The sequence below is a fragment of the Platalea leucorodia genome, assembly GCF_965183815.1.
Source record: "Platalea leucorodia genome assembly, chromosome: 3".
Lineage (NCBI taxonomy): Eukaryota > Metazoa > Chordata > Aves > Pelecaniformes > Threskiornithidae > Platalea > Platalea leucorodia.
In genome coordinates this window covers 57,665,025-57,687,185 of record NC_138825.1, presented here as the reverse complement: position 1 = coordinate 57,687,185, position 22,161 = coordinate 57,665,025, and the positions used below count along the sequence as shown (strand labels likewise).

The window sequence follows — 22,161 nt, the reverse complement described above, 5'->3', positions numbered from 1 at the left end:
AAAAAGCAAAGAGAAGACGTGAGCTAAATTACACAGAAGTATTTCACACCTCATAAACACATTAGAAAATATCTTTGCTATAGTCAATACACATCTAATGTTATTTTCCCCTTCCAGTGATTTCAAGTAACAGTTGCCTATTTGAAGATGCTGGATCTATTTTCTTTACTGGCATGATTATTTCCACCGCAGTCAAGTTAAATGGAAAAGCAAATAGCGATTGCCCCTTTTTTATTGTAACTTTTACAAACTGTTGACTAGAATGTTCTCAAGCTTTATTTGCTGATGATACTTAGGTTGATTCACTGTGGAAACAGTAATGCCCAGGATGTAAATGTCTCTTCCCCTACTTATGCAGCTTCTTTCATGTGCTGGCTGTATAGTTTTTCTCACTGGCTTTTCACCATGTCATACAACTCTTTCCGCTTTCTAAGACCTGTGTTTCCCCTTCCTCCCTCCAGCAGTTCTTTTATTGAAATGTCCCTTATCCTTCAGCTTTTCTAGGCTTTTTGTATTCTATTCTCTTCGCTGAATTTTCAAAATTGGTACTATAGGTAATGAGAAATGAATTGAAATTTTGATTCTAGGTTAGAAACAAATGAGAGTCTGGTGTTCTTCAAATGATCCAAACCTTAAAAAAGGCTGACCTCCCATATGAATGTTGTTCTGTTTAGTATCAGCACTATTGAAACTAATGCAGATGACTAGTGTCTAACTAATTTAAAATACTAGTTTCCATTATTTTGTATTTTTTAATACAATTTTTCCAGCAAACAATTGCACTGAAAACATGCTAATTCTCTTAAGTAATTACTTAATTGCCAGATATCTCATTCGGGGTGGTTATTTTTTCGTTTGTTTCTTTTTACTTTACATTTTTTTAGTATGCTCGAGCAGATGAACTGGACAAAATGAAGAAGGAATACTTGGATGGTGTTGCCCACTTAACAGCTTTTATTGATGGTAGCAATAGGAAATTTTCAGTCCCTGTAGAAGTGTCCTTCCTTGATGTCAAAATGTTTGTACAAGATTTAGAAGTAAGTGTCTTTCTTCCATTCCTTTCTTTCTCCTTCATAAGAGAGAAACTTGTAACTATTTAAATCTGAAAGCATAAAATTATTTTAGTATACATTTCCATTATTTTTTTTTTAATCAGTGGTGCTTTTTTATATAATTTCTGCTATAACTAATATAAATAATTGTATTCTATGAGTGACATTTCTAGAGCACATTTCCAAAACACTGTCCCACTGGCTATTTCTTTCTGTGTAGTTTCAAATCACATTCAGGTGAGCTGACTGATACCCTTTGGCACAGTTTTCATGCATTTGAAATATGATCTAATATTCCCTAAAATCAGCGATTAAAACAATTGATAATTGGCATATAAATCTTTTATCTCTTGGGAACAGACTTGTATCTCCCATGAATGCATAAATGCTGCTGTTGAAATATTTTTTGAAACATTTGTTTCAGAATATTAAGCAGAAATTGCCTGCGATGGAAGCTCAGTACAAAATGATTACTAGAACAGCGCAACTTGTTACAAAAGAAGTTTCCCAAGAGGAAGTAAATGAAGTGCTTGGAACTTTGACAAGGATCAAAGAGCAGCTGAGCAAGGTTGCAGAATACTTTTTCTACTACACATGTTGTTGACTGTTATACTAGTAAATAGTAAGCTCCCCTACATAAATGCTTAGATATATGCATTTGAGCAAATATATAGTTATAGTAACAATAGATAGATTCAGAGTGGAGAAAATGTTACTTCTTTTAGACTTTAGGACTACCATCCTTAAATTTAACATTCCTTTCTTTAAGTAATATTGAATTGATCTATCTTAAAATAGGCAGGTAGCAACTATATAAACCCACAATGCAGAGGAAGCTGCTGTTTATTGAATTTTACAACTTTTTTAATAATTATTTTTCTTTAAAATGGCCAAAAGGTTAAGGAGTATTCCTGTGCCCTGCTGTATGAATGCCAGCATCTGCTGTCTCCACTGGAAGAACTGGAGAAACAAATCACACATTTTTATGAATCTCTTGAAAAAGTCAATGAAATAATTTCTATCCTGGATCCTGAAGCACAACCTACAACTGTTCTTAAACAAAAAGCCCAAGTAAGTTTCAAAAACATCTTACAAAGATCTGCTGCCTCTCAGTATTTACAATTAGCTTTCTAGGAATTTGGATTGCAACTCGGTAAGCTGAGCAAATGTTTCTTCATATTCAGGCAACAAACATAGCCTATCCTAAAGTCAGCTAGGCATAAACATACAAAGATTGAAACTTCTGTTCCCTCCTAGTGCCCATGGTGTATTGATCAGATGGCGTTCTGATGTATCAGAAATACATTGGATATTTTATTAAGCGGATGAAATAACATGATCAGGAACTTCCCTAGGTATTCTTGGACAATTATGGAAGTTTCTTAGAAGTCTGGAAGTGGTTTCTTTGAAGTGTATTGTAGTAGAACATTTCCTACCTGACCAATAAATGTTTCCTTCTGGAGGAATTCAGAGCTAGTCAGAACTCACTTCAGAAAGTAACTGAAAATATGAGGATCTTGCGTAGGAATTGGCGTTTATCCTTGTGTATGGGTGGTATATAGCCTAGAAATAGTACCTCAAAATTGATGTACATATTTCATTAGGGTCAGATTTGACAGGTAATGTAATTACATGGATTTTTTTATGGGAAACAGAAAGTCTTTCAAAGCCATTTAGAGTCCCTTGGAAAAAAAAAAAAAACAAAATGGAACAAAGAAATCTAATTTCGTGTGTGTGTATATTTGTGTGTGTGTGTGTGTGTATAAAAATTAGTTCAAGCCTATAACGACTCTGGAGATTGGCCCAATAATTCAACAAGAAGGGTGTTCTCTTCCAGTAACTTCAAGCTTTGATTGTATTTCAGTAGAAAATGATCTGGTGAGCTTGAATCAAGCCAGTCCATTTATCTTCCTGAGTAAATTCTCTTCTGTTTATGAACACCAGCTGAGTCATGTGTCCAACCTGCAGGTTAAGGAGCAGCTCATAAGAGTGCTCCTTTCTTCTGCTTCTGAACATTAACCTGCCCTAGAATGTCGCAATAAAAAGACATGTTTCTTCTGCAGTTATGTGCCAACCAAGAAACCAAAATCTCCTTAGTTATACGGAGGGTTCTGCTTTCTACTGATCAGAGAGTAAACAAAGATTTGTGCTGAGGAATACAGTGTTCCTTCAATAGCAGAACAGTTTCCTCACCACAAATCTTTTTTAAACCTTTTTTTCAGCCTGTGCAACTTCATGCATATTTTCTTTTCTTCTATCTCTTTTTTTTTTTTTTTTAAGTATAACTCTCATTACTTAATGCCATTTGTGATGAAATCTGAATTCCAATAGCTGACATGAAAAGTTAATTTGCTGAAAGGCAAGAAAGGTTAACATCTCAACCTGCCACTGAGAGCTGTCATTCTTATGTCTATTGTTTCCACTGCTGCCTACTTACAATTATACAATAAATATAGACATCACATAAATTACATCACAGAATAATGTATTGACCTGCATTCTCTAAAACTACCCAAAAGACTTGGGTACATGTGTGTATCTTTCTTTATAGATAGCTAGAGCTCTATTTGGGTACAGGACTCTGCGTACAAGGATAAAGTTGTGTGGCTGTGTTATTCCATATAACATTTTGTGTAGACTGTTTGTCATGGTGCTTTGACCTCATCCCTTTTGTTCTTATTGTCAAAAAATATTTTCCTGTTATTTTGCCAAACTTTTCTCTCCTTTGTTCCTGGCCAGGGTGGATATATGTTTTTTTCTTTCAGGATTTGGTAGCTTATCAAGAAAACTGCAAGAAAGATTTGTCCCTGATTGAGAGAAATAGTCAGAGTATCCTGCAGTGTGTGTCTTCGAGTGAAGTATTACAGCATTTCCACCAGTCAACATTTCAGAAGAAAGTTACACAAGTTCAGCTTACTTTTCAGGTAATTCTGTCATACCTTGGTGCATATTTTTGAAAGCTTGTTCATATGCAGCTGATCCATCCTGATGTATCTCCATTTCATTAGTCTGTAGCTACTGTCATAGAGAGCTCTTCTGTCTGGTGTCAAGTTATTAATTAAGGATTTGTCTGTATTAGGTAATAAGTGGTGAGGGGACTGACAGTCATATTCTCCATGCAGTAATTCAGAAGTGAGCATGCCTCAGAGGAACCCGGGGTTTAAGGAGAACTTTCATACGTCTCAGGCTCCTTTGGAACAAGGAACCTGAAATCCACCTGTTAGGGCTGCACTGTTTTTTTTTTCTCCTGACTTTGTTATCTTGGTGAATTATTTGCTCCTACACTCCCAGACATCCCCTTTCACATAAAGCATGGAAGATGATGGGAACTTTTGCAAATGCTACTATTGCTGGGCTTGGTATTTCCTCAGAAAATGCTGTGGATTGTGAATGTAGAAAGTTGCAAATATGTGTTTGTATTTGTTAATGTAAAGATGCGTACTTTGAGCTATAATCCCCCTTACCTGTAGAGCTCTTAATTGTTATTAGCCATATTGATATTTTTGGGGCTATTCAGCCCCAGTCTAGCCCCCCATGAGATTAACCATTGTCTTGGAGTCAGATCTCCAGATGTTGAGTTCTATTAGGTTTGTTTTCAGGCCATTATTATTCAGTATAGAGCTATCTAAAATGAATTTTAAGCTACAGAAAATCACCTATCAGTAAAGAGCTGTCTCTGGGAGGTGGATTTCAAAATTTATATTGTATTTTGTGGGTTGTACTTAAAGATCAGTGGGTTTTGATTTACAGTTTAGAAATCATTGTTTAAGTTTAGCTTGTAGTAACAGAAGCAGATACAGTTGTAGCTTCGTAAATTTGCCATGTTGAACATTAATTATTCTGTTTCCATAAAGATGGATGGTGATTTACCTCTTTTTGTGCTAGGAAATAGACCTATAAAACATGGCATAACCATACAAAATGTGGCATACCCAGAGTTAAAATATTTATGGATCTGGAAACTGGTATTTTCTCATGTAAAGAATACATTCGTATATGATTCTACTACACGCAAATTTTTATCAGGAAACTTTAAAAAGGCTTAGCAAGGTGTTTAAGTTGAGAACTACAGATTTGATTAGCTCACTAGCTAAAATCATTACATTTCCTTACACTGGGGTTTGTAATCAGTGAGGATGGTAAAGTGTATGGTTAGTAAGCAGTGTTGGAATTGCCTTGCTGCAGTTGAACTGGTGAACCGTTCATTTCCTCTGGTAAATTTTGTTACATGCTTATGGAATTGTAACCACTGGATAATGTGGTGCACTGGGACAGAATACAAAGCAGAATAATGAAAAGCTGTGACTAAGGTTTCAAAACAAGAGGATTTCAGAGTAGCAACTAAACCACAAAATTTGCTGTCTTTTAAGCGGCTTTCTACCTGGTCGCTTATCTGCCCTACTAGTGTGATAATAGTACAAACCTCCTCCAGGTCAGAAGACCTGTAGGATGGAACTGGTTGGATCCATAGGTCAAACCACCTTCATGTAGAGTCATGTAGGAAGAGGTAGTCTGCTACTAGAAAAAGGGGAATGGCACGGTTTTAGCCATACCAGGTGTTTTACAGTTGAAAACAGGCTTTAGGAAAGAAACACTAGCCAAGCAGAAGCATTCTCAAGGTATCAGAGACATCTATATTAGATAGCTACCCATTTTTATTTGAATGAAGGATGACATTAGCTCAAGCCTTAAAACAAGTATTAGAAGTTGGGAAAATGGGAGCATAAAAGGGAGAAGCACTTGTGAATAGAATATATTTGAAAGAATGACACCAAAGAAATGCATTTTTTGTAAGATCATGTTAAAAGAGACCAAATAAAAATCAGTGAGGAAGTGCCAGCTCATGTTCTTTGCTTGTAACTCAGAATATGGTCAGGAAAGCTGGTGACTGGAGAAAAAACATAGAAGCAAATAGCCGTTTGATGAAGAAATTTGAGGAGTCTAGAACAGAACTGGAGAAAGTAATACAGATTGCCAATTGTTGCTTAAAAGAAAAAGGAAATCCTGAAGAACTTCTCAGGAAACACAGCGTGAGTACATTCTCTGATGTTCCTTGTGGAAATCTTTAGGTGCATGACATACAAGTGAAAAGCCTAATTAATTTTAAAATTAATGTGGATTTCTTTCATGTATAGAAGTTATACAGATCAGGTCAAACTAATGTTAAGATTGAAAAACAAAAAGGAAAAAAGATCACCCCTCTTATTGATGAACGTAAGCAACCAGAAGGTGAAGCGAGAAGAGCCCCTAGAAATTTGGGTCACTTTTGCCAGTAGAACCATTGGGAGTGAGGACACTACATTTTGCCAGTCTCACACATCCACTGTTTGTTTGGGTTTTTTTTCAGATTAATATGTCTGTCTGTATTATAACTATTAATTACGCATGTAGCTTTAAAATGTATTCTTGTTAAAATACTATCTCAGTGTACTGGCTGACAATAAATTAATGTGCTAGACTTTGAATAGCTAGAAATAGTTCTTTCCTTAGCTCAAACTTCAATTCTTCAATGTAGCAGAAGTAACCTTGAAACTTAAAAAGTGTGTTAGGGAACTTCTTGTTGGCAGGCTACCATATCAATAACCAGCTTCATCTTCTCACCTTCTCACTTTCTTCCTCAACTTCAGGAATTTTTTAACCAGTTGGATCAGAGAGTCCTAAATGCCTTTCTGAAAGCGTGCGATGAACTTACTGACATCCTCCCAGAACAAGAGCAACACAACCTGCAGGAAGCTGTGAGAAAACTCCATAGGCAGTGGAAGGTTAGTGACATTGAATGATGTCTCTGGAAATTGTAAGTCTTAACTTGGGAATGTTTCTGCAGGACCTATATGTTGAAAAAATTTAAAATAATAAAAAAAAAAAGTTGTATTATTTGGCTTCCTGTACAATTGAAAAGAAAAAAAAAGTATTTTACAACATTAGATAGTTACACCTACAAATACCCTCTTGCAAAAGCCCTTTTAAGTGCTCAAAAGTCAAAAAATGTGAGAAATTAATTATGAAACCTTAATTTCTCCCCCTACGTACAGCCATAATGATACCTGTGTTAAGAACATTTGTTGAGGATGAGCGCTAGCTTTTCTTACTTAACACTGATGTTGGATGACTGCAGTTACTTTCCCAACCTTAATAAAACAAATTTGTAAGAGATCAGGCTATCAGTTTAAATTGTGTCTTCTGCCAAAGGCTCTAACAACTGAACAAACCTTGCTCATAAGCTATGGAGTTTTTTGCCTGCTACAGCATGTTGCAGGTCAAAGCTGGAGTGATGGATGAGTGATTTCTCACTAGCATGCAAACAGGAACCTCTGGAAGCAGTTGTGAATATAGTTTCACTATTATTTTTTGCTTTATTATTTTATACAGGAAATATTTCTTGTATCTTGCCAAGAATCAAGATTTCTCTGTAATGTGCTTTATACATACATATTCTGGTCCCCAAAAACTTATGACCTTTTGATATATCTAAGAGATATTTGTAACAGAGTTGCTTTATTTACTTAAATGAATACTGAGAAACCCCCATCTGTTCATGTATGTATATGCTTTATTTTTATATAAGCAGTTTTTATACAATTTATTTCTAGTAACTTCACACTGAGGTAATGAGAGTAGTGTTTTATCTCAGTGCTTGTTTATTGCCCCTGTGGGTGTGTAGGATCTTCAAACAGAAGCCCCATATCATTTGATCCACTTGAAGATTGAAGTACAGAAAAGCAAGTTCCTGGTCACGGTGGAGGAGTGCAAAGCTGAACTAGCTCGACAGAACAAGGTGTTATCAAGAGAAGGCAATGAAAGGATGATCAAGGAACACATGGTATGAATTATATGCCACCACGTGGGCATTTACAGAAATACATTTCAATGTCAATAATAAACAGGTCTGACCAACTCTTAATCCACCAAACATTCTGTGCATAGCTAAATCAGATCAATCCTTGGGGTCTTTAACAAAAATTTTGATTTGAGCTTAGTACAGTTTGTAACAAATACATAGATAAGCTTTGTGATTTCTGCCAGTTTGTATTTTTATTGAATTTTCTGCGTTGTCTCCCATCAGTTGTTCTTCGGTGACAAGGGAGCTTACCAGCTATGTGAGAAAAGGCTACAACGGATTGAAGAACTGTGCCAAAAACTGCCAGTTTCTGATCCAGTGAGGGCTACATTGGAAAGCAGCCAACGGATCCTGAAGGAGCTGAAATCCCAGATAGACAGCACATACGTAAAGCTAACAGAGCACTCGGACACCTGGAAGGGCTATAAGAACAGGTGTCAGCTCAATTGCTAACTGGGTCTCAGTAGAGCCTTATGTATGGTGACTCCCCTAAATGTCATCATAGATCAGAACCACATAAAGAATGATACTGTGTTGTTAGCTTCAAGTAGAAAACTATCCTTTATGTAGTAATTCCACAAATTATAGTGGGATTTTGAGTGGATTTTACAATTTTTGCCATAAATTTAAGAGGTTACCGTTTGGTGGTGGCAATTTTTGTCTAACTTTTTTCCTTGCTTTGCATGATGTGATGTTTTATTTCAGATTTTCTGAATTGGCAAATTGGATTTCGTCAACAGAAAGAGAGCTAAAGAAGATAAAGGAAAGTGTCAATGATACTGCCAAATACAAGCAATGTAAAGCATCCGTGGGGGTGAGCCCTTGTCTTATATTCTAACAAACAAAGCTACGGTCATTGTTACTGGGACTCTGAATAAAACTGTATTCTGAAGTAGTGCAACTGTTTTACTGTGGAGACCATAGTAGCTCTGCTGATTCCTGGTATTCTTAAGAACATTTCCAGGAGAAAGTTCCACATGCAGCAAAGTGTGGGAGAAGTTCCTACTTTTAATAATTTGGAGAATGGCAAGTCCCTTTACCTGTATATTCAGAACATCCAAATATACAAGCAGATAGAATAAATGCTTGCCCCTCATCCTGCTGCGTGCACAGTTAAAAGTGCTGTGCAAAGAAAAGCCAAAATTTATGGACTGGGGGTTTTTGAAGGCTCAAGTTATTGTCTTACATTTAGGGACATCTTCCATAATAAAAATTCTCTTCTATGATAGTATAACAGGGGAGGCAAAGATACTCTACCATTCACTTTTGCATTGGTGACTGGTAACAGAAGTGGTAGAGTGGTTGGAGATTGAGTTATTTGGTTAAGTTAGTTTTAGGTAATCATTTATTTTGTCACTTGGGACCTAGCTTGATCTTTCTTTGTTTCTTTTATTTCACATACTAAGAGCAAAAGTAGGAATGTCACATACTGTAGGGGTTTGTGTAAAAGTCATGAGCAGGTTATGAGGCTAACTAACTGTGCAGAGAAACATAATGATAAAGCAGATGGACCTTTAGCTTAATGGATCCTTCTGCTCCAAAAAGTCTGATTTACTTATGCAGTTTCACTGCTGGCAACTTCTCATCAGCACTGGCACAAAGGTATAAACGAACTACTGAGTGAAAAGAGGGAAAAGAGAGCTATTTAGATAGGAAAAAAAAATACACAAAACCTTATATCAATCACATGAAATTTTATGTTTGGGTAAGTCAGCATTTAAGATTTAAATGGTAACTAAGAAATTTGGTCAATACATGGAAAATATATATATGGTATCTACCATCTATCTATCTATCTGTAGGTAAAAATGGTAGTCTGTAAGGAAAAAGTACTCCACTACTATTTATTAAAGAACAGTCTAATAAGTAGTAGTGGAGTAAAGTCTGTGGAGGAAATGCAAAAATCTAGCCATTGACTGGAACAGAATCAGGTAGGGTATGCAAATAGAAAAATACTACAGTTCTAGTGTTTCAAGATAAGAACTAAGGTAGTATGTTTACACTACTAATCTTTGAACTGATGCCATGAATGTCACTCATTAATATATTTTATTTATTTGAAGAAAATACGTTTTGATTCTTCCATAGGAAATTAGGAAGCATATTAACAAGCAAGGAGAAAATCACAGCTGGCTGAAATCTAGACTTGCTGTTTTGACCACAGTATGTCCTGAAATGGAGGCCAAAAAGACAGAGGCTGAGCTTTGTAAACTTTCCAGTGACTTCAAGGGACTCCTAGATTTGCTGGCTGAGGTACAGTATGAGGGACACAAGAACTCTCCATTTACAGTGTCACATGAAATGACATCAATCACGGCTTCACAAACATAAGTTCCCTGCTGTGTTTTTTTAATTAAACTGCAAGCATTCAGCAACAAAAAACTCATTTGTACTCCCTGGGTAGCGAAGCCTTGACAGTAGTAGGCAAAAAATACTGACATTATTATAATGGATCTTTTCCATTTGCAGGATTGGAAAGCATCATAGTGAATGTTTCTGGATTCAAAATGTCAGTATTTTTAGAGGTGAAAGATAGTTTTCTAGAATCAGCTCTTAGTGAACATTGGCAAAAGCATGATGTACATTAGCTAGTGGATATAGAATTTGACTTTTAATCTTCATTTATGTATCTTTTATGCTGAAATAATAAAGGAACTACTGTGAGGTAGTTGCAAATCATTAAGGATGTCTATCATGCACTGAATTTGCAGGAAAAGGCTGCAGTTCTCTGAGTTCTGAATGATAATGAGATACTGTAACTGCTGAAATCATGGGAAGTTTCTAACTGCTAAGCAAAACCACTTAGAATCCACTGAACCCTTGAGTTCTGCGGGATCTCGGGGAACTTACTCCTTCACAGTTTTCACAGTAAAAAGAAAGATCAAGAGAAACTTAAAACATCTTACACTTAGAAGGCAGAACAGATCCATTTGAAAAAAGAGTTGAGGATAGAGAAAGAGTTCAGGCTTCAAATTCCATTGCTAATGTTGATTCTTGTGGAGGCCTTGCAGGTGTTCCAAATGTATAAAAGGTCCATGTATTTATTGAGACTTCTCTAAACTTCTGTGGTGTGAACACTGTGTTTGGAAAGTTGAGGGAACCAATGTTCTGATTTCCAAGTGACTGCAAAAAATTTAAGATAATATCTTTTTTGTTTTGTTTTGTTTTATTTTATTTTATTTTATTTTATTTTATTTTATTTTATTTTGTATTAAAGTACTTTTGCTTTTCATTTCCTCCAAAAGTCAGAACTAAAGGGGAGCAGAGGTTCATGAAGGTAAAAAAAGAAAATAAGAACTAAAATCTAAACTTGCTTTGAATCTAAAAGCATAATCGAAATGGCAATTCATCCTATAGTTAAGAGAATGCTGATTCTTAAAAGTCTGAATACTCTTTACAACTAAATTTACAGCTTGTTAATCAGATGGATGAGACTGTTTAGACAAGGACTGATACTGGGTATTTCCAGAGTTCAGCAATGTTTTTTGGAGAGTAAAGACTAAACATTTATATAACAGGAAAGAGAATGTCTTGAATCTGAATGACCGTCTAAAGTGAATATGGACTGGAAAGAAAGAAAGGAAGGGAGGAAGAACAGAAAGGAGTTTCTTAGTTCTAGAATACTTTACGATTAAAACCTTAAAACACAGGAACTGTCTGAGGAACAGAGCCTGTACTGAGAATCAGCTACAAGTAGTTAGCTGAATCATGCAAAGAGGGAAGAACTTTCTGATATATTGAATAGATACATCTTTTTTTTAATAAAACTCTGCAAATTGAGACTGGATATTGCACCACATGCATATTGTGGTCCATAAACCCAGGGTAACAGGACATTTTAATATATTTGTGATTCACCAGGGCCTTGCTCTAGAAGGTACAAGAAGCAGCAAGATTTTTTGTGAGTTGAGTAGTGCAGGTGTTTCAGAATCTGGGTCAGCTTCCAAGGGTGAGGACAGTGTGTATTTTCTAAGTGACCACCAACAGGTGGCTGTCACAGACAGCTATTTACCGTATGGCAATGTAATAGGGAGCATGTCTAAACAAGACAAAGGTCTCTTCGGTCACATTTTAAGTCTACAGTCACTCTTTCAATGTAAAGTTAAAGATGTCTGTTAAGAATGCTAGAGACAAAAATGGTTTGAATTTAGACAATTAACTATATTTTTTGAAAAAATATTCCAAATATAAATGTGCCCTTAAAATATAGATGTGCCTTTCAACATGAAATACCTAGTTATCCATAATTGTAGATTGAAAAGACATTAGGCACTGTTGGAGACTGCATCCAGTACAAAGAAGAAGTTAAAAGTGCAATTGAAGACTTAATCAACAACTCTAAAGAAGCTCAAGCAGAGGCTGAAAAGATCCTGGATACAGAAAGTTTATTACAAGCTCAGCAACTACTACTTCATCATCAGGTAGGGCAATTACTCTTGTCCATATTCCTTTTTTTTTTTTTAAGGTAGAATGTGTGTAATTACTAAATTTTGTTATGTCCATTAGCATGGCTCTTTAAACTTGAAAGAATTATAAAGGAAATAGTCTCATATGGCCTAGTATTGATTTTGTATAATGAAAAAAGTACTCAGTATTTTTTAAATGTTAATGCCCAAAGATGGGCTTGTTTTTCAACTTTCATTGAATATCCTTTTATTTCACATGGGATTTCTGGGGACAGGACACCTGAAAAACAGGCTTCATTTACTTGAAATTTTCAGTAAGTGTACTCTGCAAATATGTAGTCTCTCTCTCTTTTTACCTTTTTAAAGTTTGCATGTCAGATTCAATCATGATAAATTTGGCCTGGTCGTGGTTTTGGAAATTTCTCGACTTCAGCAACTTTGATGTGGCCCCAACTCTAAATGCTGGAGGGGAGGTGTACCTCTAGCCTCATCATTTCCTCTAGGTAGCTACTGCAGATTGGCCTCCAGTCTATTGGAGTAGAACAGGAGGCTTTTTATGCACTGATAATAGATCAAAACATCTGTGGGCTACAGTAATAGTAAATCATATGGGTTGCATACAGCACAAATCATGGGTTTTAAGGCCAAATATGGGAAATTAACTTTGAGGCCTGCTCAAAGCTAATAAGAATAAGAACAATTTACTGTCAGTGTTTGAGCATTATGTAAGTGTTTCATATTAATATCTATTTCTGTAAGGTCAGACATGTCTTATTGTCTGACTAGGCACTACTATGTCTTACTGCTGTCTTATCTAAACTCTTCGGTGGTTGTAAAAGCTATTGTATGTGTTAAGGTTTGTATTTGGTCTTTCAATACTCTACATTCCTTATCCATCACAGGAGAGGTAGTATGAATAGTTAATTTCTCCTTGAGTTCTCAGACTCTTCTTTTGATATGGAATCTGTTAAGGTGAAAAGACTTTGACAAAGACCTGAAGGTACCCAGAGTAGAATAGAGCAGGGAGCTGTGAGCTTACCTAGCAAGGCTGGCAATAGGTCAGGCATGTTAGGAAGGGAGAAGGGAGTCTTAGGAGTTTCTGATAGTGCTACAAAGCACAATGCATCAAAGAATGAGTTATGCAACTTGGCCGTCCCCCTACTGCTCTCTAATGAAGGCTGATATGTTGCTTTGATCAATCTGAGGCTCCAGCCTGTGCCTCAAAGAGTGCAGAGCAGACCTGGATGCTTCCAGGCAGTCATGAGGAATACACGCCCCTCTGGCTACTGCCGCAGTTGCTCAACTGTTGGGGCTTCTGCTTTCTAAAATATTGCTTTGGATAAATGGCCATACTGTCACTCTTTCTCTCCCATTTGTACTCCGCAAGAACTGTATATGCATTTTGGAACACAATGCATATACTAGATCAGTATATGAGACTCTCAAAAATATTTGCCACAGTTTATTCCTTTGTCTGTTATTCTCATTGCATACCCCTGCAAAAGCAGAAAGTGGTTTCACTGTGCCGGTTTCCCAAAGGAGCTAAAAAGTCTAATCATTCATGTTGCATGAATCCTTTTAGCAAAGGACAAGGAGACTCCGTGCAAAGAGGCAAGATGTGCAACAGCAGATTTCCCAAGCTAAACAGTTGCAGATTGAAGGTGGACTGCCCAGCACAATGCAAGAGGATTTACAGAAGTTGGAAGGAACATTGGAGAACATGCAGCAGACGATGGAGAAACGTGAAGAGCAACTGCAGGTGGGTCCTTTGCAAGTAGCAATAAAAACTGTGCTTTCTTCCTCCTCTTTTTTTTTTTTCCTCCCACTTAGTAAAAGCCAATTTTTTTAATGTAAAAAGTCTGAGCTCACTTTCTCACCTCTGAATCTTGGTCCTTGGGGTTTTCATGATCAGTACTTCCATGAAAACTTCTCGAAGCTGCTGGATACATCTTCATTAATAAAGAACCAGCATTTTGTTTGGAAGTGTTTGTAAGTCCTAACTATTCAGTCATAATAGATATTTTAAATATCTGTGAATTAGTTTTTAGATGGGCTGTCTCCCCTGGTTACTAAAGATGACATTGCCCTTTAATTGAGAGCTGGATATTAGATTAATAACACCTGATGTTATCCAAATATAATCCTCACAACTACTGTGTGAAATACGTGCTGTCATCCTAAATTTAAAGAAGGAAGAAGAAAGTCATAGAGAAATCAAATGGTTTGCTTCAGGTTGTATAACTAATCACTGACTGAACAGGGATTAGAATTTACAGCTTCTTGCGCCCGGAGGTGTCCTTTACATTTCTCTAAGTAGAATGGTAATCCAGCTGTCTGCTATTTCACACAAATGTTTAAAGTCATCAAAACTATTTCCCATGATAAAAAACAAGATGAAAAATGATCTATAGAGCTCAAATAACTTCTTAATGTGAAAATTTATTATTGAAACCAATTTTTTTCTAAGGAATTCCATATATAAATTCTTAACTCGGGCCTTACTTAAGAATCAAGAAAATATTTGTTTATACGGTCATAATTCTTGTGACTGGTAATTAAATGCTTTATGTTAATCAAAATTTTACGTTATCAGAAAAGAACAAATAGATTCCTATGTGTGAGTTGCCTATGAGTAGGGATTTTCTTGTGCCATTTTACTGTAATTTATTTCATTAGATGTCACCTGTCACCATAAACATAAGCATCTGCATTTATTACTTCAGACTTCTTATAGGACATTCAAATATAAGATTTGAATATTGCTGGCACCTTGGAGAACAGTGCTTTTTTGCACAGTGCGGTATGAATCAGTGAAAATTCAAGGGAAAACTTTTCTTTTATTGTGTTCAGAACAGTTTCATCTGTAGAGTAGATGGCGTTTCAGGAGAAATTGTTTTATTTTGTCAGGTCTTTCTCTTTTTCCTTCTTCAGTAACTTAACAATGAAATTCTTTTTTTCTCCCCTTTGATCTTTTTGTCTTTTTGTTCCTGTTTTGGGTTTGTTTGTTTGTTTGTTTGTTTGTTTGTTTTTGTAGGTCACAATAAATAAATGGGAGCAGTTTGAAAGGGACAAAGAAACAGTAGTAAAATATCTCAACCAAGCAAGCTCTGCACTTGAACGTATCTTAAACTTTAGCAGTTTAGAGAGCCTCTCCGCAGAACTGGATCAGACAAAGGTATTCACTGTATGAAATAAAGGAACTGGGATATCTTCCTGCCTTGCTTGTTAACATGTAGTGAGCGTATTCCCTTCAGTCTTTGGACGGTTTCCTGTTAATGCTGGTGCAAATTGTGTATACAGATTAGAGACTGCATAAACTGTTTAGAGGTAAAAAGATATTTTATGAAAAGATCATGAAGAATTACTCAAAATCTGCACCTGAAGTGCACGTGTGGAAGGTAAAATGATTTTGAGGACTTCCTATCTTATGCTCAGTAATCATCTATACTAGTAACCTAAACCATGTCGAGCACCAGCATATCAACACCAATAGTGTGCTCTTTGGTAAGGTTATGTGGACTGTGCCAGCTGGCACTCTTTTAGCCTTGAGGAGAAAAAGGAGAGACTTCTACAATATGGACATAAGCCATAACATGCTACTTGCCCTTAGTAACACAGAATTATCCCAGCTCATTTTATTTACTAATACAGAAGTAATAGTAGTGATTGGCTTTCCTAAGTGCCATGCTTTTCATGCTGTTTTTACCCTTTGATAAATCTGATACTAAATTATACATATCTTGGTTATGCTCAGCATTCATTGTTCTGGTGTATGAGTTTACCATTTGTGACAGAAAATAGTTGTTAAAACAAGTGAGATTACAAGCTACAGGGTACTGCAAAATCTTCTCGTAAAGGATAGGATCTAAAGATTAAAAAAAGATGCATATAATCTTTGACAATTCAGAAATAAATTTCTTGAAGAGCTATAGAATATATTTTGATTGGTTGAGTTAAAAACTTTTGGACATATAGTTTCCCTTGCTAAATTTTTTTCAAGCTAGTTTGATCAGATGAACATTTCTTAAATGCAACATGAAAATAACTTTCTTCAGAGATTGTTTTTATGTATTTACACATGCAAAATATATGTATAGGACACAGATATGTTTTCTAACCACAAACATTGAGGAAAAATACTTTTTGTGTAAATATATGAAACTGTTTATAGTTGTATTAATGGCTTGCATCCTTACAGGAACTTTCGAAACAGGCTGAAGCAATGGCAGTGCAGGCTGAGAATTTGGTGAAGAATTCTTCTGAGATACAGCTTGGTTCAAAGAACAAGCAGTCCCTTCAACAGCAGGCAAAATCAATCCAAGAACAAGTGAAAAAAGTGGAAGTTACTCTTGAAGAAGAGTATGTTCTTAACAAGTCCTAACATTTATTCTCCACTATAAGATTGTATCAGATTTCTAGAATACCTTGTTAGCATTTTGTGTTGTCTCATCAGCTCCATCATTTACAGCTTGCCGTGGCATAGTAACCAGGTTATAGTACCAAATATGTCAAAAGACTGTGTGCAAATAAACAAAATCTTTGTTTAATATGTAGTTTATAAAACCACTGTTAGTTACATTTAACCTGTCACTTATCTTTAAGCCCCAGTCTTGTGAAGAAGGAATAATTAAACTAATTCTTGAAGTACTAAAGTCTTTTAGAAAGAAAAATCTCAGTGCAAGTATGAGAACAACACATTTACCATATTTGCCTCGGTTTTCAGTATTCCACTTTCTCCATAGGAATGTCAAGAAGTGCCTTCATCTTAGCTGAATGCCCAGATTTTATTTCATGGGCAGTATCAAAAGCTGCTTCTGCATATAACAAAAGCATCATTTGCCAAATTTTGCTTAAAAATTGAAAGTTCAAACTCCAAGAAAATGTTGTTAAATCCTGTAAATATTTGTAGCTTTTTGTATTTGTAAAAATTTCATCCCTTTTCTCAAGTGAGTAACTCAGTTATTGAACTCAAGTTACTCAACTTCAGCTGTTGCTATTCTCCTTTTATCTATAGACACGTACATTTATATGTGTGTATGAAATTAGTAGTTTTTCATATATTAGATCTGATACACACATTATGGATATATGTGCCAATTCTATCTTGTTTTACTGGAATTACTATGTAGAATAATTTGCTGTATAAGTTTAAGCAGGTGCCATCACCTCCATCTCAATATGAACAAAGAGCAATGCCCACATTATTGGTTTTTTTCCCCTATTGACCATTGCTAATCTGACTTTAATTTGGTGCCATTTTCTTCCCGATGTAAAAGAACAGTTGTCAAACAGAGTAACTAGCGTCTGCAGCAGATGTAACTTCCTGATTATTGGTGGTCTAATTTTTTTACATAACACTTTCTCCCATATCAAGTATTACAGTGATTTGCAGTCAAATTCTACCGTATCTTACTGAATACTTCACTTTATACTCTTCTCCAGTATTAGGGAGAAAACTAGTGTGATTTTTCAATTCAAGAAATTCATCCTTCCAACAATAAATATTCATTTTTTTAATAATGTCATCTATTTTTAAATGAAAGCCATCATTGATATCCCCTTTCAATGTAGGTATGAAATAGGTTTTAGTTGAATGTATGGATTGTATAGAATGTCTGTGGTACTGTGACAGATAATAAAAAAATAAATCCCTTCTGCAAAACATGCAAATACATACAACTCTCTATAGTGAATCTACAGAACATATAATCGGTGTGTAAGAGTTATGTTGTAACTCGCATCATCAATAAAAATCTTGGCCGAGTAATTTAAAGTGAAGGTATTCCAAATACATATGGTACATACTATGAACAGGAAAGGGAAAGAAAAGTTTGAGCAGCTCTCCATAGTCAGCTACAGAGCAAACTTAGCACGTCTGTTTTCCAAGGAGATAATGCATAGCTGTGCAGTGTGTTTGGGACTATATTCTTTACAGTCTGCAGCTTTCTTACAACTATAAGGAAGGCAGATACAAAGGCGAAGGATTTTCAGTTGTTGTGCCACTGATTTGGTCCCATGATTCTGATTTCCAGCTGTGTTTTCTTGGGCTGGACTTGAGTGAAATATTTTTGCACTTTATTTTCCTGCACATAACTTGAATACATTCTTATCAGTAAGTGGCTGTTGACATTGCTATTTTTTTTATTTTGAAAATAAATAAGAAAAAATAAAAAGGCCAATTTTTACATTTTTAGACTACATCTTTTCTTAAAGCTTCCTCTAGCTTTAATGAGGAGGGGAGGGGAAGGAAATACAACAAAAACTTTTTAACATGGAATGGTTTTTAAGGCTATATTTAAAAGGAAAATGTATTTTGGAATTTTGTAATATTCAAACTTTTCTGATGAAATTTTGATATTTTCAGTGAAATAGAAAATGCATGTTTTGCAAGCTGTGTGTAGGGCCTACATTGGCAGTGGTTTCTTTACAATGACTTGAAAGGAGCAAAAACTTGTATACTGGAAGTTAATGCTGTTAGACCTTATAAGGGCCTTAGACTTCTTACTTGTGACAAAAAAGGGTGCTTTGTTTGCTATCCAGTATATACAACAATCAGTCATAATCTGTCTCTGTTTAACATACCTATAATGTATGTTTCAAAGAATATGAATCTATTAACTTTGAGGTAGTTGAGTCATATCTGTTGTTGATTCTTTGGCTTGATATGAAATCATTCCCTCAGAAAACACAAACTTCCTATAAGATGGGCAGATTGCTGTTATAAAAAACAAGTTTAATAAAATTGTCAAGCATTGGTGAATATATGTACATCCACAATACACTGGTTTTAATCATTCTTTTCTAGCGACTAAATGACTGACATCTATGCATTCAGTTATCTCGATTTTTAGATATCTGATATAATCCTAATTCCATATTATTTCATAGAAATCATATTTATGTTAGTTTTCCTTTCTCTGCCTGCTATCATGAGGTTCTTGATGTACAGCTGATGAATGAAGCTGTACTCTGTTTCACCTCTCAGTGCCCCCACTATGGCTAATATAATTGTTTGACTTTGGGTGCAGTCTAAGAGAGAACCAAGTTTGAATTTAGGTGCACAGCTTGGTCCTCTAAACCCAGGAGTTTTTAAAATGACCCTCCTGTAGTTTGAATAAGTTACATTTTTATTCTAGCAGAAATATGGGCAGCTTCATTATATTAAACTGTTTATTCTCTCTAATTAATTTGGTTAATTTTAGTATTAAAAGCATGGAAATGGTGAAAAACAAGTGGGATCATTTTGGCAATAATTTTGAAGCTCTGTCCATCTGGATAGCTGAACAAGAAAAAGAACTGGAAACTTTGGAAACATCATCATCTCCATTGGACTTACAGATCAGCCAAATCAAGGTGATTAGTTCTTGTTACGTTTAGCATTAAAAGTCCATTTATCTGTCATTTTGCTAGAGGCCAAATGGGAGAACAGATATTTTACACGTTTCAGAACTACCATGATGTAATGATGGTATGCTTTGTACACTAATATACCAAGCAGTAAGGTTTTACGTAAGCTAAAGGAAAATTCTTATAGGCTGTCTGTTAGTGTTTAGTTTACATATATGGAGCCTTTGTGTGTATAGTTAAAACTATCATTTAATTTATACTCTTCTTATTTTTTGAGTAATCTCTACTGATGTACAAAATAGCTACATAAATACAAGGTGTATAAAGCTTTTTTTATTTTAAAACACACATCGGCTAGTGGATATAGAACTTGATTTTAATCTTGCAAGCTGAAGTTATAACTTGATTTATGTATATTTTATGCTGAAATAATAAAGAAACTATTGCTCTTGGTAGCTTGCAAACCTGCATACCATTTATTGCTATCGTATTTACACTGTCTTAAATTCTGTGTACATTCCTGTAGATAAAGAGTGGTTTAGTTTCTTATTGCGAACTGAGGTGCATATTGTTTCCAAGCGTTGCATTTCAAGGGCTGACTTCATATCCTCTCACAAATGAAAACGTACCTTCTCTGGAACTGCATCTTTCTAAGGGGACAGAGTTTTTCAATATGCAGTGCACACTGCTGTTTTCTTTATTCTGTGACCTACTTGCTGTTCAGAGAGTGCACAGATGTGCAGCTGCTTGCAGTCATGGACCAGATTGACACTAAGTATTTCCAAAGGATCCCATAAGGCATTTGTTTCATGTGACAGAAACAGTTTATCAACAGATTTTCCTGTTCTTAATTTGATCACAACTTTACATACACCAAATAAATAAAATCTCTTCCTTTCATCATTGAAGAATAAAACAATGCTTGAATTCTTGCTTCATTGCCAGAGCGATTCAAGAACAGTTTCCTTGTGAAATAATATATATGCATTTATTCCACTGGCACACACTGTCCTGTAGCCGTACTTTTCAGTATTACTAGATAGGATTCAAATGTTTAAGACAAAAAGTGTGTGCATCAAATGCTATTAATATTGCATTACAGTGTGACAACAGCTCTGTCTAAATGGAGCCTGGTTAAGTCCTACTAGTCCATTCAAGCCCATTTCCCAGAAAGGCTGTTCCTTGCTATATATGCAGATAAACAGTAATTTTTACACTGCATTGCAGGCTTTTGAAAGTGCCAACATAAGCCTTCTTCATTTAAACATCATGACAGAAAGAAAATGGTCAGCAGGTAATTCTTATAAGTATCTGAGTGAACAGACATAAAGCAGAGAAAATACTCCAGAAAACGCCTAGGGTACATCATTGTAGCTCAGATGAACAAACCAGCTTTATGAACTGTGATATGTGAAATGAGTCATCTAACCTACAATACGTGGGCATAGCTGGAGGTCTTCAGCAGCGTTGCTTTGTGCCTGATTTTGAAGTATTTGTTATGTTTTGTTGTGAATTTCCTGATGAGTTAGTCTGTGTCACAACACTAATCAGCATACTTAGTTTGTAATTTCTGGTACAAAGTATTAGTAAGGAATATTGCAATATGAGGCAAATACACCAAAAATAAATGGTGTGTTCCCTGATATCTTTGGCTGACCAGATAAAAAACCTGGGCTCAGCTGAATGTAATTATCATATGTAGTGGTAATATTCTACTTTTGGTGACATTGATTGCAAAACCCCAATGACTTCAGCAGAGCCAGATTTTCACCTACGCATTTCTCTGAAATTCCTGGTGGACAAAATGACAGTTATCACAAGTAGTTACCATTGGTGGCAGACTCAGTGAGTTTGAAGGCCTCAATTATCCACCTTCTTTTATGTAACTGAGTGAATTTAACAGAATAGCGTGGGAGTAAAAAAGCGCTGCCTCACTTGTATCTGCTGCATTGTTAGATAATTTCAGCTTCAAGGCCACAAATCTGGTATTTTTGCTTGGCACCGTATTCTCATGCAAAAAAGATATTTTATAATCCGAATTAATTCAGAATATATTGCATAAAGAGGCACTGTAAATGCTTACAGCACCACATTTTTTTCTGTGCTGTCACCCTGCTAATTCTAAACTCTGAATGTTGCAGTAAGCCACTCTTGAGCTTTATAATGGCAAGCAAGATACCATATTTTTATCACAATTATAGCAGAACGTGGGCACTTTCTATGCTTTTGAGAGTGCATTTTCAGGAAAGTTTTTGGTTGATGTCATATACATACATATCTTAACATTTTTATATCTGAGAATGCTATTGCCTATTTCAATTCCAAAGAGCGCTCTTGGCTCTTTCAGTTCTCTCCCAATAAGTGTTTTTCACTGCTTTTGAGAAGAGCTTCATGGACATGCTACATCAGCAGAAAATAAAAGAATTCTGTTGTGAAAAAAAAGTCTTATTTCCAAGTTCACGGAAGCTTCCTGGATAAATAGCCACTGAATCTGAAATGCCAGAAGTTTCTGTTTCGG

General features: G+C 35.6%; 1 protein-coding gene across 2 annotated transcripts in view; it reads left to right on the top strand.

The window, feature by feature from the left end:
- SYNE1 (spectrin repeat containing nuclear envelope protein 1) overlaps positions 1 to 22,161 on the top strand; it is a 310,346-nt gene that overhangs the window by 96,222 nt on the left and 191,963 nt on the right. For both annotated transcript variants that reach the window (XM_082306888.1, XM_082306887.1), the window contains exons 17-31: positions 885 to 1,037; positions 1,477 to 1,620; positions 1,950 to 2,123; positions 3,818 to 3,976; positions 5,918 to 6,082; positions 6,680 to 6,814; positions 7,714 to 7,872; positions 8,116 to 8,324; positions 8,596 to 8,704; positions 9,979 to 10,143; positions 12,144 to 12,311; positions 13,879 to 14,055; positions 15,331 to 15,471; positions 16,495 to 16,655; positions 19,499 to 19,649. In XM_082306888.1, coding sequence (XP_082163014.1) covers positions 885 to 1,037; positions 1,477 to 1,620; positions 1,950 to 2,123; positions 3,818 to 3,976; positions 5,918 to 6,082; positions 6,680 to 6,814; positions 7,714 to 7,872; positions 8,116 to 8,324; positions 8,596 to 8,704; positions 9,979 to 10,143; positions 12,144 to 12,311; positions 13,879 to 14,055; positions 15,331 to 15,471; positions 16,495 to 16,655; positions 19,499 to 19,649 — 2,370 coding nt within the window. The remainder of the gene's footprint in view (positions 1 to 884; positions 1,038 to 1,476; positions 1,621 to 1,949; positions 2,124 to 3,817; positions 3,977 to 5,917; positions 6,083 to 6,679; positions 6,815 to 7,713; positions 7,873 to 8,115; positions 8,325 to 8,595; positions 8,705 to 9,978; positions 10,144 to 12,143; positions 12,312 to 13,878; positions 14,056 to 15,330; positions 15,472 to 16,494; positions 16,656 to 19,498; positions 19,650 to 22,161) is intronic.